Here is a 17,826-nt window from a genome sequence, read left to right as displayed (position 1 = left end):
CAGCAATGTTGCTGAGGGTGCAAGGCCTTTGAATGGCATGATGAAACCAACACCTTCAACGAATCGAGTAAAGGTAACACCACCTGCTGATGAGGGTGCAAGGACTTTGAATGGCATGATGAAGCCAACACCTTCAACGGATCGAGGAAAAGTACCACCACCTGCTCCAAATGGTTGCCACCCAAAACAAGTACTTGAAGGACATTGCGACTAATGAAGAAAATGGAGCTTTGGCTTTTGCCTTGTCAGTTAATATCTCAAATCTTTATATATATTCATGTTATTCTTTCAATTATGTAATTTTGGTTTGTTTTCAATAGAAATGAAATAAAGAGATTTATTATTTTTCAATCAATATTTTGTTTTCTTATAAAGACTCGAATCAAGCAAAAGCCCGATCCGTTCAAGTTCTCACACTTTAGGCCCCAGAAATGGACTTGGGCTGGCCTCTTAACCGCACACAAACCATAGGAAGTGCCTTAATATAATAATAATAATAATAATAATAAATAAATAAGGAGCAAATACAAACCGGTAAGAATTCCAAAGAAGCGAACGCGAGTGAGACCAAAGAATTGGATAATACTTACAAGTTTCAGGATATTTTTGTCACTTTAAAAAATAAAATAATAAAATTATTCGTTCAACTTCTTAAAGTAATAAAAATATTCTTTCAATATAACTAACAATTTTAAATAAATTAAAAATGATAAAAGGAAGTAAAGCATTAATTAAACAGTAGATATTTACAGAAAAGGATCTCTTTATTTTAAATTTTCGTTATTTTTTTTTATTAGTGCATTTAAAATGGTAAAATTATTCAAAATATTTTTGGGACAATACTAAATGCCCTTACAAAAAGAAATGAAAGGGAGATATATTTACACTATTACCATAATAGATGGGATCATTCCAGACTCAGTGAAAGACAGAGAGAGAGAGTTGGTGAATGGTGGTTGGTTGGAAATTGAAGCATAAATTCACTGCGAAGGGATTCGAAAGCTTTCCCTGAAAACGAGAAGAAAGGAATAGAACAGAAAAGCTGAAAAGAGAAGAAGATTTTTAGGGTTTGTGCAGAACCGACTTGAAGAAACGCAAACGGTAGAGAGGCAAAGCTGGGGAGCGAGAGCTCTGGTGTAAGGCGGTGTTTGTGTTGCACGGATTGGCTGGTGCGATTCTGGCGGGGCTCTCCTAGTATGGAGAACATGGATGTCGATTCCTCTCTCGAATCGAGCCAACTCAAGCCCCGGGACCGAATCCTGCAGGTCTACTTCCTCCCTAGATTTTCTGAAATTCCCTTTTGGATTCCTTGATTTCGTTATTGTTTCGATTTTGGTAATCGGCGTTCAATTTTTATGCGGTTTTGTCAAGCTGTGGATATGGGTTTAATTCATGATTTGTCTCTTTTTGTTTCCATAAAAGTGTTTTTTTTTTTTTTTAGTCCTGGTAATTTTTGCCTTTTTGTTCATTGGGTCGCGCAAATGTAGTAATATAAAGAAATTGATTGATGAATGTTAGGATTTTAGTTAGTTTAAGTGCGTGGAGTTTTTTTCTGATACAACAAAAATGGCTTATATGGAGACCGGAGACTTACTTTAGGAAATGGGTCCTTCTATTCTTAGTTTGATGAATGTAATTTTTTTTTTAAAGGTCGACTTTAGAATGTTGCTGAGAAGGTTTTGTATTTAGTACTAAATATTGTTTGGGTTATGGGTATTTTATTTATACATTTTGTATATGTATTTGATATCAGAGGCTTGCTCTACTTGGAATTCCCGCGGATTGTCTCCCACCTGGGTTAGTTGAATTTGTCAAGGATGACAAGACCCGTATACCAGAGCTGGTGTCTGCTATATTGCCTACAGATGAGGAAATGAGGGAAGCGTTCCGAGAAGCAAAGGCAGGTTCTAAGAAAGCTTCCACTAGAGTAAAAAGACGATTCCGGGACAACGTGGAGTGGTTAAAATGGTTGATGTTCGAGGGTGATCCGGCTGCTGCCCTGAAGCACCTCTCCAAAATGAGTGTTGGCCAGCGCGGTGTTTGTGGCGCTGTTTGGGGAAACAATGATGTAGCATACAGGTGTCGAACTTGTGAACACGATCCGACATGTGCAATTTGTGTTCCTTGTTTTCAGAATGGGAACCACAAGCACCACGATTATTCTATTATCTATACGGGTGGCGGTTGCTGTGATTGTGGGGATATTACGGCATGGAAACGTGAGGGCTTCTGCTCAAAGCATAAAGGTGCAGAACAAATACGACCCCTTCCAGAGGAGTTTGCAAAATCTGTGGGCCCCATTCTTAATGCTCTCTTCATTTGTTGGAAGGAGAAGTTAATGGTTGCAGAAACTACTTCTCAAGAAAATCCTAGAGCTGGTGATCGTATTGGAGAGCGAATGGAGGTTGCAAATGAGCTAACATTTATGTTGGTTGAGATGCTTTTAGAGTTTTGCAAGTATAGTGAGAGTTTGCTCAGTTTTGTTTCTAGGGTTATCTTTTCTTCTGTTGGCTTATTGGAGAATCTGGTGAGGGCAGAGAGGTTATTGAGAGAAGACGTTGTGAAGAAGCTCAGTGAATTGCTTCTGAAACTGCTCGGAGAACCTCTTTTCAAATATGAGTTTGCTAAAGTATTTATGAGCTACTATCCAAATGTTGTAAATGATGCCATAAATGAAGGCACTAATCATGCTTTGAAGAAATATCCTCTACTGTCCACTTTCTCTGTGCAAATCTTGACTGTGCCTACTCTAACACCGCGTCTTGTGAAGGAAATGAACCTACTTGCTATGCTGTTGGGATGTTTGGGGGACATTTTTTTTTCATGTGCTGGTGAAGATGATCGTTTACAGGTAATGCAAGATTTTTGTTTTTACTTTGCAAGCTGGTGGAATTAATAAAACATAGCTGGAGATAATTATTGCCTTAGAAAATTATTTTTTTGATAATTATTTCCCTTCTAAACGGCAGAAATCTTTCTCTGTGGTTTTGAAAATATGTTTTATTCTCTTTTTAGGGGATAGAATCCTCCCTCTCCATTTCCGCTCTTTACTTATCAAAAATATATATATATTCCTTTGCAGGTTGCTAAGTGGGGAAATTTGTATGAGACAACCATTAGAGTGCTTGAAGATGTTCGGTTTGTTATGAGCCATGCAGCAGTGGCCAAATACATTACCCATGACCAGAAAAATATATCAAAAACTTGGATGAGACTTTTAGCTTTTGTGCAAGGGATGAACCCTCAAAAGAGAGAAACAGGCCTCCATATAGAAGAAGATAACGAGAATATCATTTCTCCTTTTGCTTTATGTCATTCTATTGCTAATATTCATTCTCTCTTAGTGGATGGGGCGTTCTCAGCTGCTAGCAGTGAAGAGACGGATGATGACATTCTTTCTAACACATATAAGCAAGATGTGGTTGATGCGGATGGCTTAAGACATGCAAAAGTAGGACGGTTATCTGAGGAAAGCTCCGCATGTAGTGCAACATGGAGGAGCAGTTCCTTAGCTTGTGCTTCAGAGGTTGCTGAGTTTAAACCTGATGCCATCTCTTATCCCTTAATTCCACCAACTTTCAAGTGGTTAATGTATGAGTGTCTTAGGGCTATCGACAATTGGTTGGTTGATAGTACTTCAGGGGCTGCTCTTAATGAATTATCTCCAAATACTAGCAGTAATCCTGGTAGCAATTTTTCAGCATTGAAGGAAACGTTATCTAAGATTAGAAAAGGCAAATATATATTTCGCAGACAGGCGAGTTCAACTGAAGATCATGATACTTCACATGTAAATAGTGGTTTTGGTATGATTTTAGAATTGCAGAATGGAAAAAGTAAAGACAATAAACTAATGACCAGTGGTGAAATTGATACTGTTAATACCTGCTGCCCGGCTTGGTCTAATGACAGTCTGATGGAGGGCGATACCATGGACATAGATGCATTACGCGTTTTGAGTTTGTCTGATTGGCCAAATATAAGTTACAATGTTAGTTCACAGGATATATCCGTTCACATTCCATTGCATCGGTTACTTTCCTTGTTGTTGCAGAAGGCATTGAGAAGATGTTTTGGTGAATCTGCAGTGCCAAATATGACTAGTGATAGTTCTGCTAATTCATCATCCACAAGCTGCATTGATTTCTTTCAACATGTTCTTGGGGGCTGCCACCCATTTGGGTTTTCTGCCTTTGTTATGGAGCATCTGTTACGGGTGAGGGTATTTTGTGCTGAGGTTCATGCTGGAATGTGGAGGAAGAATGGTGATACTGCCCTGTATTCTTGTGAATGGTACCGTTCAGTTCGGTGGTTAGTAAATCATGCATTGTGATAAATATATGCATGAGATAATAGGGTTTTTTTTTTCTCTTTCATTTTCTCTCTTTTCTTCTCCTTTTTTTGGGAAGGGAGGTGGAGTTGCAATGTGATATGCTGAGTGTAAAAGAAAATGACTTCTTCATTAAAAAGATGACACAAGTGTTAGCGGTTAATATGGCATAGTTAGGCCCAAAATCACAGGCTTAAGCTTTTGGGTTTAGTGGTGTCCCAACATTAAAAGACTCTCTTAGGTGTCAACCTCCCTAACAAGATAAATGTCTTTCTGATAGTAAATCATGCAAAGGACTGGGGTTTACTCTGCAGGGGTGGGTCCGAAGGGCTCTACCGTGGAGATGTTCCCTGACATAAAAAAAAAAAAAATGTAAATCATGCAATGTGATAAATATCTTTCTGATAGTTTCATGCTGCAGGTCTGGACAGGGTATAGAGCTTGATCTATTTCTGCTGCAGTGCTGTGCTGCATTGGCTCCACCTGATCTTTTCATAAATAGAATTATTGAACGCTTTGGGCTATCAAACTACCTTTCTCTGAATCTTGAACGCTCTAACGAGTATGTGCTCATCTACTTGATCTCTATCTGGTATACAATTTTGAGCTGTCAGACTTGAATGCTTTATCTGTCCTGTTTAGTATTTCTTTTAATGGACTGACTTGTACTCTGTTAGTACCATCAGGTAGTACACCTTTTATTGATGTACAGATATCCTGTACAACTTTTCCCTTGGAATTATTTTTCATCATCTGTTGAAGTCTCTGCATCCAAACACTACTAAATTGTAGGATTTATGTAAATAATATTCTTACTTAATATCACCTTGAAATTGTCCTCATGATTGTAACCTTTTTTGTGTTACCTTGAGACGCATCATGAGGAGACCGATTCCATATTTGATTTATGTTAATCTCTTCTTAAAGAACACCTTTTTTCAGGTATGAACCAGTTCTGGTGCAGGAAATGCTCACTCTTATTATTCAGATTGTAAATGAAAGGCGATTTTGCGGGCTAACTACAGCTGAAAGTTTAAAAAGAGAGTTAATATTCACGTTAGCCGTTGGAGATGCTACTCGTAGTCAATTGGTGAAATCTCTCCCTCGTGGCCTCTCCAAATTTAACCAGCTACAGGAAATTTTGGATACTGTTGCTGCGTATTCCAACCCATCTGGCTTCAATCAGGTTTCATTTTTTCCCAAAACCTGTTAAGTGTTTCTGATTTGACACACTGGTCCTGATATATTTTTCTGTATCTCAGGGTATGTATTCACTGCGATGGACATATTGGAAAGAACTGGATTTGTACCATCCTCGCTGGAACCCAAGGGATTTGCAAGTTGCGGAAGAAAGATACTTTCGCTTCTGTAGTGTCTCCCCATTGACCAGTCAACTGCCCAGGTGGACTAAGATTTATCCTCCTCTCAAAGAGATGGCTAGAGTAACCACTTGTAAGGCAGTCCTTCAAATTATCCGTGCAGTGCTGTTCTATGCCATTTTCACGGATAAAGGGAGTGAATCACGTGCTCCTCATGGTGTACTTCTTACTGCATTGCATTTACTCTCGTTAGCATTAGACATCTGTTATCAGCAGAGAGAATCAAGTGACCAGTCATGTTCGAGTATGGATGAGGTTCCCATCCTAACTTATTCTGTTGAAGAAATTTGGGAGGGATTAAATTATGGTGCTGGTGGACAAAGCTTGCTGTCACTTCTTGTTTTTTTGATGAGGATGGAGAAGAATGAAAATGTCAACAACTTTTTCGACACAAGCAGTTGCAACCTTTCTTCTCTGATTGCAAGTATATTGAAGAAGTTTGCTGAAATTGATTCTGGATGTATGGCCAAATTGCAACAACTTGCACCTGAAGTGGTCAATTGTCTATCACAATCCAAACCCAGTAGTGATACAAATATCTCAGGGTCAGCTTCTGATAGTGAGAAACGGAAGGCAAAAGCTCGAGAGAGACAGGCTGCCATCTTGGTGAGATTTATTTTACTTGTGACTTTGCAAGAGAATGGGAAAACTAATTTGTATGTCCATATTGAGATGAATGAGATGTAGACGGAGATGCTCCATTTGAATAGTATATTTAGTAGGATAATTCCTTGTTCCATATTTTGTTGAGTTGGCTATTTTCCTAGATGTAAAAGAAGATAGTTTGTGTTGTTCTATCTGTTCACCTGAGTATATCCCTTCTCCATACTGACCCTGGGCGGTTCACATTTTCCCCTGAAATTCAGAGCAATATATATATAAACCCCAAGGGGTTGGCCCAAGTGGTGGAGGCCTTGGTCTTGAGGTATCATCCCCTTCAAGGTCCAAGGTTCAACACCTCATGGGTGTAAACAATCCTTTGGGGCCACACCCCCTGGTAAAAAGCCAGCGATTTAAGCAGTTCCGTGCAGGGAAACTTCTGAGGGTGCGGTGCACGAGACCGGGGTTTACTCTGCAGGGGTGGGTCCAAAGGGTCCTGCCTTGGAGAGGTTCCCCGACATCAAAAAATATATATATAAACTGAACCTACCGTGATTTGGCTGTATTAGTGTATTAGTTATTCTTTTATTGCACCAAATTAAGTTGTTCCCAGTTATGAATTAACTTGGTTTGTTATGCAGGAAAAAATGAGAGCTGAGCAATCAAAGTTTTTGGCAAGCATGGATTCCGCTGTGGATGAAAGTTCAAAATCTGGACAAGTAGTAAATAGCTCTGATGTTGGAGATGATTCAGAACAGACAGCAGAAGTTGTTTGCTCCCTTTGCCATGATCCCAATTCCAAAGATCCCATGTCATTCCTGATTCTTCTGCAGGTAACCACTTGGTGTCTATGCTGTACCCTGCTAGGTTTCCTATTGCTGAATAATTTTCCTGCTATCAACTGATGTGTACCATTTGTAACTTAAGTGAAAATTGATGGTAGATATTTTTTGTTGTTGGAACAAGAAATCTAGGCTTGTGAGTTTCGTTGACAGAGGTCCCCCATCATGGGATAAATTTTGCCGGTTAGAGAAGGAGCATGTTTCTGCTGCCACAGACAAGGTGACTGATCAATCTGGAATAAGCACCTCATCAGGTGGTTCAGGATTGATTTCATCGTCCCCATCAGCACAGTTGGTTCAGAATGCAGTCAATGAATACTCTCTTTATGGACAACCTGAGGAAGTCAATGCTTTTGTAGATTTTGTCAAGGCTTGGTTCCCTGCAGTGAGGGATATTCAAGTGCCACGCACATCCAATGATGGAAGGGAGAGGACTGTATATTCCATGGAGACGTTGGAACAAGATATGTACTTCTGCATACGTAGAGAAATGCATGATACTTTGCTTCATTCAAATTTTACAGAGGATGATAATAAACTTTCAACTGCTGAAGGGAGTTCAGAAAGAAGGAAAGATGCTGAATCTGTCTTGCTTGGAAAGTACATAGCTGCTCTTTCTAGAGCAATGAAAGGAAGTCCCTCAGCATCTGAAGATGCTCGTAAGGATAAGGCTTCAGTAGAATCTACTTCAAAGTGTCCAGCATACGATGGATTTGGCCCTTCAGATGGTGATGGAGTTCATATTTCTTCCTGTGGGCATGCTTTGCATCAGGGATGTCTTGATCGCTATTTAGCTTCATTGAAGGAAAGGTAAGTCATTGGAAATTGAAATTTCATACTATTATCACCTTTTGTGGTTTTGGATCTTCTTGATTGCTTTTTCTCTTAACTTTTGATTATCTTATCTTTGAAACAGTGGAGTTGACAATTGAAATATGCTTGATCTTTCTTCTTTTTTTGTTTTTTTGGATAAGTAATATGCCAGATCTTTCTTGTTATGATTTTGGTGTTAGAATCTTTTAATGCCTTTCCCTTTTTTTCCTGGATTACAGATTATGTATTTTTTCTTGGTATAACCTCAAATGTGTTTCAAACTACTTAATGCAATTTCTATGTGTGTGTATATATATATATATATATATATATATTGGATAAGTAATTGAATTATCATTAAAAGTGTAAGGTGCCTCCATGAATACAGGAAAGTATATAAGAGAAAACACCTAGCTTGTTAGAAAGAGAAAAAATAATAAGAAAATCATGATAACTAAGCTACAAAGGGGGAACAAATGTTGCAGTTCAAAGATACAACTTATTTATAATTATTATCATAATTTCTATATAGTTATCATGATTTTCTTATTCTTTTTGCCCCTACTAGTTAGGTGGCTTCTCATGTATACTTTCTATGTACTTAGGGCAGCTTACGTTTTTAAAATTATTATCATAAGTCGTACTAGCCTTTTAATTAGGGACAAGGGATATGACTCGAATGTCTCAGCTTGTACACTTAATCTTTATATTAGATTCTACATTTATAAATAAGGGTTAATTACACTTAACCTCCTTCAACTACTAATCGTTGGCAAAAAAAACCCTTATGTAAGTCGTGCACTTTAAATCAAACGGAAAAAACGTACATGTGGCACGCACAAGCTCATTTTTAACATGAAATGACAAAAATACGCTTAGAATTTTAAAAATAAAAATAAAAGCAATAAAAAATAGAAAAGAAATCTTAAATTTCCAAAACAAAAAGGGGTGGTTAGCCATCCTTGGGGTTGGCTGAACCACCCCTTAACACTTGGGGTTGGTGGCTGGACCACCCCCAAGCGATTGGAGGTGGCTCAACCGCCCTCCTTGTCCTTCGTGGGTGACTGAGCCACCCCCATGTGATTGGGAGGTGATTCTACAACCACCCTTTAAAGCTTTTTTTTATTATTATTATTATTTTTATTTTTATTATTATTAGGGAATTTTCATGATTTCATGGGAAAAAGATCATGTGCATCTTACGTTCGTAGGGACAATGTGTAAATGAGTGATCGTTGATGGAGGATAAATGTAATTAACCCGATAAATAAATATTGCTTTATTGAAGCCTCAAAATGTATGTCAAAGTAGTTTGTGGCATTTCCATGAAGTCCGAATTGCAAGCCTGGAAGCTTTTGTATACCAAGAAGGAAATAGACTTTAGAGTGTCTTGCCTTATATGCATAAGCTTTGTGATAAAGCTTTGAACTGACGTATCCTTAAAGATGCATGTGTTTATTCACATAGATATATTATGTGGGCACTAGGACATACACAGATATGTGAAGTAGTTTCGCTGTGACTGTTTTGTAGTTCATTCAGCATGTTTCTGCTTCTATGCTATGTATGATGTAGAGAAGAATGAAAAATAGTAAAAAAGAAGTGAAAATAATACATTTCAAAAACTATGTAAAACTTTTTCTTTTGACATATAGGACATTCTTGTATTTAAATAATGAACATGGATAGCTGGCTATCAATAATTATGACTATTATTTTTTAATGAATTACTGACGGTTAAATCAGTGACTTGAAAATATAACTAAAGATAGGTCACTTGGGCATATGACAAGTCAAAAGTGTAAAATGATGTAGAAGGTGCACCAGCAGGTTATTTATTTATTTTTGCTTATAATATAGATATTTTTGCTTATATTATTAATTTTATTGGAGAGTTACAATTAAAAAAAAGGTTCAATTAAACCTATTAGTGTTGGAAACGCCTTTTGGTGATTCTGTGGATATGTTGCGATGAATGGAAGAGATATTTATAGGTTTATTGCATCCAATGTTGTGAAGGAAGGCTTTAGTGTGTTTGATTATGTAAAGTGCTTAAGATGAGATCTGATTTTTTTTTTTCTTTGATGAATACTTTGTTCTGACATTTTTAACCCAGATATGTCAGAAGAATTGTTTTCGAAGGAGGCCATATCGTGGACCCAGCTCTGGTAAATGATCCCACTGTCTTTCATTTTCTACAGTTGATGGAACAATCACCATTTTGATCTTTCATGTACTCCTTTTGCTAGGGAGAGTTTCTCTGCCCCGTATGTCGGCGACTCGCAAATTCTGTCATGCCTGCTTTACCTGGGGATTTCAAAGATGGTTGGGAGCAGTCTGTAAGTTCAACTGTGAGTTACTCATGTGCTGCTGGCCCTTCAGCCGCATCGTCTGAAGAAATTAGTTCACTTCGCATTCAGCAAGCCTTGGCTCTCTTGCAATCTGCAGCCAATGTGGTTGGGAAGGATGAAATTCTTAAAGCTCTTCCCCTGCAGGGAAATGGAGGAATGAGGTCAAATCTTGAGTCTGTTCGTCGGGTGTTCTCTAAAATGTATTATCCAAACAAACAGGATAAGTTATCACAGTCTGAAAGGGTAAGCCACTCAATGCTTATGTGGGACACTCTTAAGTACTCCATCGTAACAATGGAAATTGCTGCTCGTTGTGGAAGGACTCATATGACCCCAAATTATGGCCTTAATGCCATGTATGAGGAACTCAAATCTTCCAGTGGATTCATATTGTCCTTGTTGCTAAAAAATGTCCAAAACGCACGAAGTAAGAATGCTCTTCATGTGCTTCAAAGATTTAGAGGTATTCAGCTTTTTGCAGAGTCTATTTGCTCTGGTAAATCTTTAGGCTATGCCAGTAGCACATCTGGACAAGGTACAGTTTTTTAACTTTTCGGCCCTTGCTTATCTTGTGAGTTATCATTGCTTCTGTATGTTTCTTTTGAGCTTTCTAGAGAGTTTTTATTTTCTTATGTTCCTATTAAATAGGCATAGAACTTGTGCACTGTAAGTGTGTTTTGTAGGGAGACGTGGAAAGACTGAAATATAACCCAATGACTCCAAACAACACCTAGAATGGGGGTTGAATAGGTGCTTATAATATAGTACGGAATTTAAAAATAATAACCGTCACATAAAAATTCACCAAATATTATGAAAGCAATAAATTAATCAACACAAGTATTTGGTGACAAAGTGAAAACATTTTGAGAAGCTCTTCAAAAGTAAAATCACTTCGCGGCAGTCAAACTTAGGAGATTAATATACTATAGAAGAATGAGAAAGTACAAGATGTTCATACTTGCAAAATCTTTGCAATTGACATACCCTTGTACTAAGCAAATGACCCGCTTGCCTACTACTGTAGTATTTCTCCAAAGGCCTTTGGATAATTCTTCTACTTGATCTTCTTTACCGGAACTCCAATAGACTTTGATTGTTTGATGATGGACTATGTGGTTTGAAAGAAACACTCCAAGAGAATAGGCTATGAAAACTCTCTAGACAAATTTTGAGAGGGTTAGGCATTGTTTAGGCTCAAGAACATGATGAAAACTCTTTAGAACAATAGTGAAATAGCCTCCCCTAACACCCCTAAGGTCATGGGTTATGATGCTTATATAGTCTAGGGAAAGACAAGGCTATTTGATCAAAGTTAGCTAGGCTAAAATGGTTTTGCAGAAATTTTGATTGATCCAACTTAAGTTTGATCGGTCCAAATGTTTTTGATCGATCCAAATTTGCGATCTTATTTTATGAACCTTTCCTTTTCTTGACAAATTTGATTGATTCAATTTGAATTTGATCGATCCAAATTTAGTTTAATCAATCCAAATTGAGTTTGATTGATCCAAATCTTCAACTCTTGATTTTTCTTCATTTAAGCTCCAAACTTGTCTTGAACACAACCGTGGGTCTAAAAATTACATTCAAAATTATTTTGTCACTGAATTAGAAAATTAAAAAACCTAACAAGGACAAATAAGGATGGGAGAACAATGGAAGAGTGGATTGCCATTTTCTCTTATTTGTAGGGTAGAAAAAGGAAGGAGCAGGAGATGGATGGGCTTTGTCCAACCAGTCCCACCATATTTCATCCTCCCAAAGTGGGAGAAAAAAGAGGAGAGAAAATGGCATGAATTCATGGTTTGACAATTTTACCTCTGTAATTTATCAAAAACAATTTCACACAAGGGTATAATGGAAATTTATTAGAAAATACTTTTCATCCTCTCACCTTTCTATCCTCCTACTAAACACTTGTAAAGAAAAATGACAATCTCTTTCGATCTTTCCCCCTCATTCCTACTAAACAGATATGAGGTTGTATTTAAAAGATGTTGCATAACAAAAATGTTAACTCGAGTCAAATGCGGATTTATTCTTGATTTTTGGTTAGGAAATTTGCTTAACACTTGTTTATGATGATTAAAATATCATCTTCTCAAAGACACATTATTTATCAAAAAAAGAAAATCATCTTCTCAAAGATAATACAGTGCCTAGTTGGAGTTTTAGAGGTCAGGCTATTTTGCAATTATTGAGTCAGATGAAAATAGATGCTTTAGGAGCTTCCCACCCATCCCCCAAAGGGCAGTCGGAGATGGGCATTGCACTGTTTAAGCATGGTTCTTTTGTTTTGCAATTAATTCAACAATTTGCTTGAGAAAAGGGTAGCAGTTTAAAAGTGTATTGACAACAGAGATTTTTATTTTTTTCATTTTTAGGGAATTTGATTGTCAAGCTCTATGAACTTCATTAGATTCTATGAATTTACATGCTCGTATCATTGTTGTTATGCTTCACAGGTAATATTTTAGGTATCTTGAAGCATCTTGAGATGAAAGAATCCTTTCCTGATACTCAATTTTGGAATCGAGCTTCTGATCCTGTCCTTTCTGGTGACCCTTTTTCATCATTGATGTGGGCTATCTTTTGTCTTCCATATCCATTTCTATCATGCGAAGAATCGATGTTATCCCTTGTGCATGTCTTCTATGCCATCTCTGTAGTGCAGGTGTGTTAGCCGAACTAAATCCAATTTACCATCACTAGTCTAGTTTCCTGATCCTGATAATTGGAATGCAGGCTATAATTACATATTGTGGGATACATCACTGCAAGACGAGTGAACTAGGATTTAATGATTGCCTGATTTCTGACATCTGCAAAGTTTTGGGGGAATCTGGATGTGCCCAGCAATATTTTGTCTCACGTTATATTGGCCCATCGAGTAATATTAGGGATACAATTCGCAGCTTGAGTTTCCCTTATTTGCGGAGGTGTGCACTGCTGTGGAAACTACTCAACGCATCTGCCCCAGCACCTTTCTATGATAGGGATAATGTGTTTGATAGATCATCTGTTGCCATCAATGACATGATGGATATCACTGATGGTTCGTTGATCGAGTTCAATGAAATCCAACAGCTGGAGAACTTGTTTAAGATTCCACCGCTGGATGTTGTTTTAAAGGAAGAAATTCTGCGTCCTCTAGCTTTAAAATGGGTTTATCATTTCTGTGAGCAGTTCAAAGTTCGTGGTTTTGGACGTGAAATGCATATTACACCTGCAATTCCATTTAAGTTAATGCATCTTCCCCATCTTTACCAGGATGTCTTGCAGAGGTTTGTTTTTAACTTTTCAACTTCAGATATGCTTACAGAATGTCCTTTTTCTCTTGAAAAGCTCCGTTCATAATATATACATTTTTTATCAGGTTGATAAAACAGCGTTGCCCTGACTGCAAATCTACCCTTGGTGAGCCCGCATTATGCCTCCTGTGTGGTAGATTATGCTCTCCAAGCTGGAAGTCTTGCTGCAGGTTCTTGCTCCTCCCATCCTCATAGTTGCTGTTACAGATCATGTTTCTCAAAAGTTCAGAGTCATACTTCTGATCTTGATGTCATAAGGCATTAAATAAACTATAAAAAGAGATCAAATTAACCTTTTGTGGTTCATGGCTTCATGCTTAACATTTGATCTCAATGTCACATGTTTACATGCTTATGCTTTATCAACTAACTGGAAGTTCGGTTATATTTTATTCTTTTAAAGCCAAAGTGGATGCCAAGCTCATGCAATGGTCTGTGGTGCTGGTACTGGAGTGTTCCTATTGATCAGGGTATGCTTAATAGTTTTTCTAGTTTATTTGTAGGAAGCTCAAAAAGTCTCCATAGTTCTATTTCTTCTGTCTTACCTTGAACTTTTTCGTTTGAGTTGATAACTGATAAATCATATTCTTTGTTATGATAGAAAACAACAATCCTGCTACAGAGATCTGCACGTCAGTCTCCTTGGCCATCACCTTACCTGGATACTTTTGGCGAAGAGGTAAACTTTTCTTTCTTATGTTGTTTATGTTCTGTCTTGATGAACCTGCATTTTCTTGTCGCTTTGAATGGATTCTTCTTCTGTTAATTTTTCTTCCTCAAAGGGGTTTTTCGCCCATGCAATATTTCTTTTGTTTTAAACTTCCTCACTTAGGCGTCGTTTGTTTTGTGGAATGGGTATTCCATTAGGAAAATGAATGGCTATTATTAGGAATAGAGGAGAGTGGATTTGAATAATTATTCTTATTCCTAAGTTAGGTAACAACACATGTTTTAAGTGGAATTGAATCAAAATTACTAAAAAGCCCATCACTATTTCTTTCTCTCTTTTTTTCAAAAAACAAAAAAATTTAAAAAATTAAATGGGTGGCTGGTCGGCCACCCACAGAGCAGCCGGGGGTGGCCACGGCAACCTCAGAAGCCAAATTTGGGGTGGCCTTAGCCACCCTGAAACGCCACGATGGTGGTCGCACCACCCCTGGCCTCTTTTGTGGGTGGCCGGCTTCCCACTGTATTTTCCATTTTTTTTTTTTTTTTCTTTTGTAAGTTTGAAATAAAAAGAAAAAAGTAAGGGTATTATTTTGGAAAATGCAGCCTATTCCTTCAAAAATAGCTATTCCTCTCATTTTTTAAAGGAATAGTTATTCTTGTATGTAAGAAATTAGTGATTTCCACGGGGAATAGGCATTCCATTCCAGGGGTCTATTCCACAAACCAAACGGGCTCTTAGATTTAAATTACAATGTCAAATTTTAAAGTTTATCTATCTGAGGTTTGATTTGTTCTTAAAAACCCACATGCTGATTTCAAGTCTATTCAGTTTCTTTCCCTTGGAAAAGGTAAATATAATAAACTATTGACATTCACCTAATTCCATTCAAATGCTGCAATCTTTGTATAGAAGGTCAATTTAATTGGTCACGATTTTGAAGTGTTTTAGATATCACTGCTGAAAACTGTAGTACTTGTTTGAAGTTTAGTAGCCTTCTGCTAGCTTTGTTGTAAGTTTTGTGCCTTTAATGTATACATGAACATATGTAGGATTTTTCTTCTAGCTATTTACACTTTTTTATTATTATTATTTCGCAGGATATTGACATGCATAGAGGGAAGCCATTGTACTTGAATGAGGAACGCTATGCTGCTCTAACTTACATGGTGAAGAGAACATTTTTTTTTTTTAGGGTCTTGTGATTATTTTAGTTTTGTCATTTTAGCTTGAGAAAGGGTCTTTTGCTTTGTTTATATGTATGACACGACCCAAGTACCTGAACTTAAAAATGTATCCTACTTAAGTTGCCCCGCTTTTTTTTATTTTTGCCTTTTGTTCAAATTTGTTTTCATCATCAATTTTTTTTTTCTTTTTTTGGTAACGGTTAAGTAATATTTTCTTATTTAATTCTGCTTGATAGGTTGCTTCCCATGGCCTTGATCGGAGTTCTAAGGTTCTTCACCAAACTACTATTGGTTCTTTCTTCACGGTGTAGTGTGGATTTCATGCTTATGTTTCTTGAGAAGGTCGGTGTTATGCATTTTCTTTTTTCATGACCTTGCTTCAGTGCATGTATATCTTTGGTGTATTATTGATGCTGAATATCCGAGTTTTGCAGGCTGTTCAGAATTTTGAATGAGACCTATAAGGAGATGGAAAGTGTTCCTGCATATGCTCTATATATCTGATAGGGGCAATTTATTAAGGATCTTGGACTTTGGCATGGTGTTGTACATACAGCTCATTCAGGTCAGTTTGCTATTGTTTTATTTTCTCTTCTTATCTGCTGGTCTGGAAACCACTCTGCCCTTGGTTCTTTTTCCACTCTCAAAACAGAAATTTATATATATGATTTCATGGATCAGATTTATCATGAGAAAATCTTCAGAAGAAATTTGCATTTTCGCAATGGACTATGATAAGTGAGATTGGGATTCATACTCTTCTGTCCAAATTAATGATTCCGTCAAGTTGACTTAACATTGATATCAACAACCTTAACCTAACGGGTATCATGGGCATCCTGATTCACTATGACCAGAGATGGTATTGACGCTATCCAGCACTTGGTTGAGATGGGCCTCTTTGTCTTATTCTCATTTTTTTACCACCTTTTCATGGTTAACAATGATGAATCATGAGAATCTGGCTTGCATATCCTAATTGTTCTATTTATTGGAATGTAACTTCTTAGTAAAGTTATTTAATAAGACTGGGCAGAATGTTGTGAAGTTATAGGTTTTAGAACGGACATAAGCTTTAGCCCATCCTGCAATTTTGCCCTTTGTTGCAAATTACAGTATTTAGGGCTTTGTTCTTGAGGACTGAATCTAATGCTTTGGATGGTAAATAAACTTTATTCGTAAGTTACATTTTATTAATTGAACATGTTTTTGAGAGTTTTTAACATTATTTCCTCCTTTTCATGTGGTCTGTGAGATGTGTCATCTTTGCTGAGAGTCGCCTGCACTATTTCTTTTTCTTTGACCGATTTTATGCCACCGCTTGTTATTTGCGGAAAAACGAACTATTCTTGACCCAGTATCTTTGTGCAAGGGATTAATGTTTTGCCTTCTACTCATTTAGTTGCATGTATTTGCAGATACTTTTGTAATCTTCGTCCACAAGCGGAAATTTTGAGTCCTATGGTGGATTTGTGGTTGTGCAGTTCTTCACAATGCTCTAAGTTCTTAGCTGTGATTTCCTACCCTATCTACTGGGTCCGTGGGGTGGAAAATTCCCCCTATCGATGGTGAACAGCTGCTGCTCCAAGTATATTGTTCATGCTCCTTTTCCTCTTTTTATTTTTTTTTTATACTTTTGGGTTTCTGTTTTTTGGGGGGTGGGGGGGTTGAAACAATCACACCAGTTCCCGTAATTAGTTCTAATTCCTTCTTGGATGAGCATCTTGTACATAAAAAGGTCATCCATTATGTATTCATTAATAGACTGACATTGTGCTCCTTTTGATCTAAACTCCTTTTTTTTTTCTGGCCTGAGCAAGTGTTTCTCTAGTTTAGGATGGATTTGACAGTTATCAAGCACATCAGACAGACATTAATGAACCATCAGACAGACGGAAATTAAAAAAAAAAAAAAAAAAAAAAACCCCACAAATCAAGCAAAGGCTAATACCAATAAGGCAACAAAATAAAATAAAAAACCAACAAAAATGATATCAAGCAACGGCTGGCAAAATCAAGGAAAGGAAACCAAATATATTTTCTTTTATTTTCGTCCTATCAAGCATCAAATAGAAATCGTGAGAAACAAAGCCTTCTCAATTTCTTCATCTTTAGACAGGAGTTTAGAAAACACCTCACAGGCTTTTGCCTTTTATTGCCAAGGGCCTTGAAAACAGGGAGAGGAGAGGGTTCATTTAGTGTATTTAGAGGGGCATAGTTGTCCCCTCTAAATACGCTAAATGGACCCTCTCAATTTCAAGTGAAATGGAGAGAATCCGTTTCCCTTGAACAGAGTGGCAGCATAGAGGTCACTGGCAAAATAATTTTGCTGTTTGTTGATGG

The 17,826-nt window shown here is 37.3% G+C and overlaps 1 protein-coding gene across 4 annotated transcripts; it reads left to right on the top strand.

Annotated features, from left to right (window-relative positions):
- The first annotated feature begins 910 nt into the window (after positions 1 to 910).
- LOC132191977 (E3 ubiquitin-protein ligase PRT6) lies at positions 911 to 17,289 on the top strand. 4 transcript variants are annotated; one of them, XM_059607145.1, is made up of 19 exons: positions 911 to 1,265; positions 1,754 to 2,851; positions 3,083 to 4,293; positions 4,752 to 4,892; positions 5,258 to 5,516; positions 5,593 to 6,315; positions 6,951 to 7,142; positions 7,276 to 7,961; positions 10,081 to 10,132; positions 10,214 to 10,850; positions 12,784 to 12,992; positions 13,064 to 13,602; positions 13,695 to 13,799; positions 14,033 to 14,099; positions 14,231 to 14,308; positions 15,397 to 15,465; positions 15,720 to 15,825; positions 15,918 to 16,048; positions 16,902 to 17,289. In XM_059607145.1, exons 1-17 carry the CDS (start codon positions 1,197 to 1,199, stop codon positions 15,792 to 15,794), a joined length of 6,210 nt encoding a protein of 2,069 aa, XP_059463128.1. In that variant the 5' UTR covers positions 911 to 1,196; the 3' UTR covers positions 15,795 to 15,825; positions 15,918 to 16,048; positions 16,902 to 17,289. The 4 variants fall into 4 exon arrangements, with proteins under 4 accessions (XP_059463128.1, XP_059463127.1, XP_059463125.1 ...); XM_059607144.1 differs by having other exon boundaries at positions 3,083 to 4,311; positions 5,273 to 5,516; XM_059607142.1 differs by having other exon boundaries at positions 3,083 to 4,311.
- The last annotated feature ends 537 nt before the right edge of the window (positions 17,290 to 17,826 follow it).

Source organism: Corylus avellana, chromosome ca9 (genome assembly GCF_901000735.1).
Source record: "Corylus avellana chromosome ca9, CavTom2PMs-1.0".
NCBI classification, from domain to species: Eukaryota; Viridiplantae; Streptophyta; class Magnoliopsida; order Fagales; family Betulaceae; genus Corylus; species Corylus avellana.
This window is presented reverse-complemented; position numbering and strand designations above follow the sequence as displayed.

What these genes read in the sequence shown, in the direction of transcription:
- LOC132191977 (XM_059607142.1), top strand. Translation starts at nt 1,197, where the DNA reads ATGGAGAACATGGATGTCGATTCCTCTCTCGAATCGAGCCAACTCAAG. An exon ending in AGAGACAGGCTGCCATCTTG is followed by an intron (nt 6,316 to 6,950) that starts GTGAGATTTATT and finishes TTTGTTATGCAG; the next exon opens with GAAAAAATGAGAGCTGAGCA. An exon ending in TGGATACTTTTGGCGAAGAG is followed by an intron (nt 14,309 to 15,396) that starts GTAAACTTTTCT and finishes ATTATTTCGCAG; the next exon opens with GATATTGACATGCATAGAGG.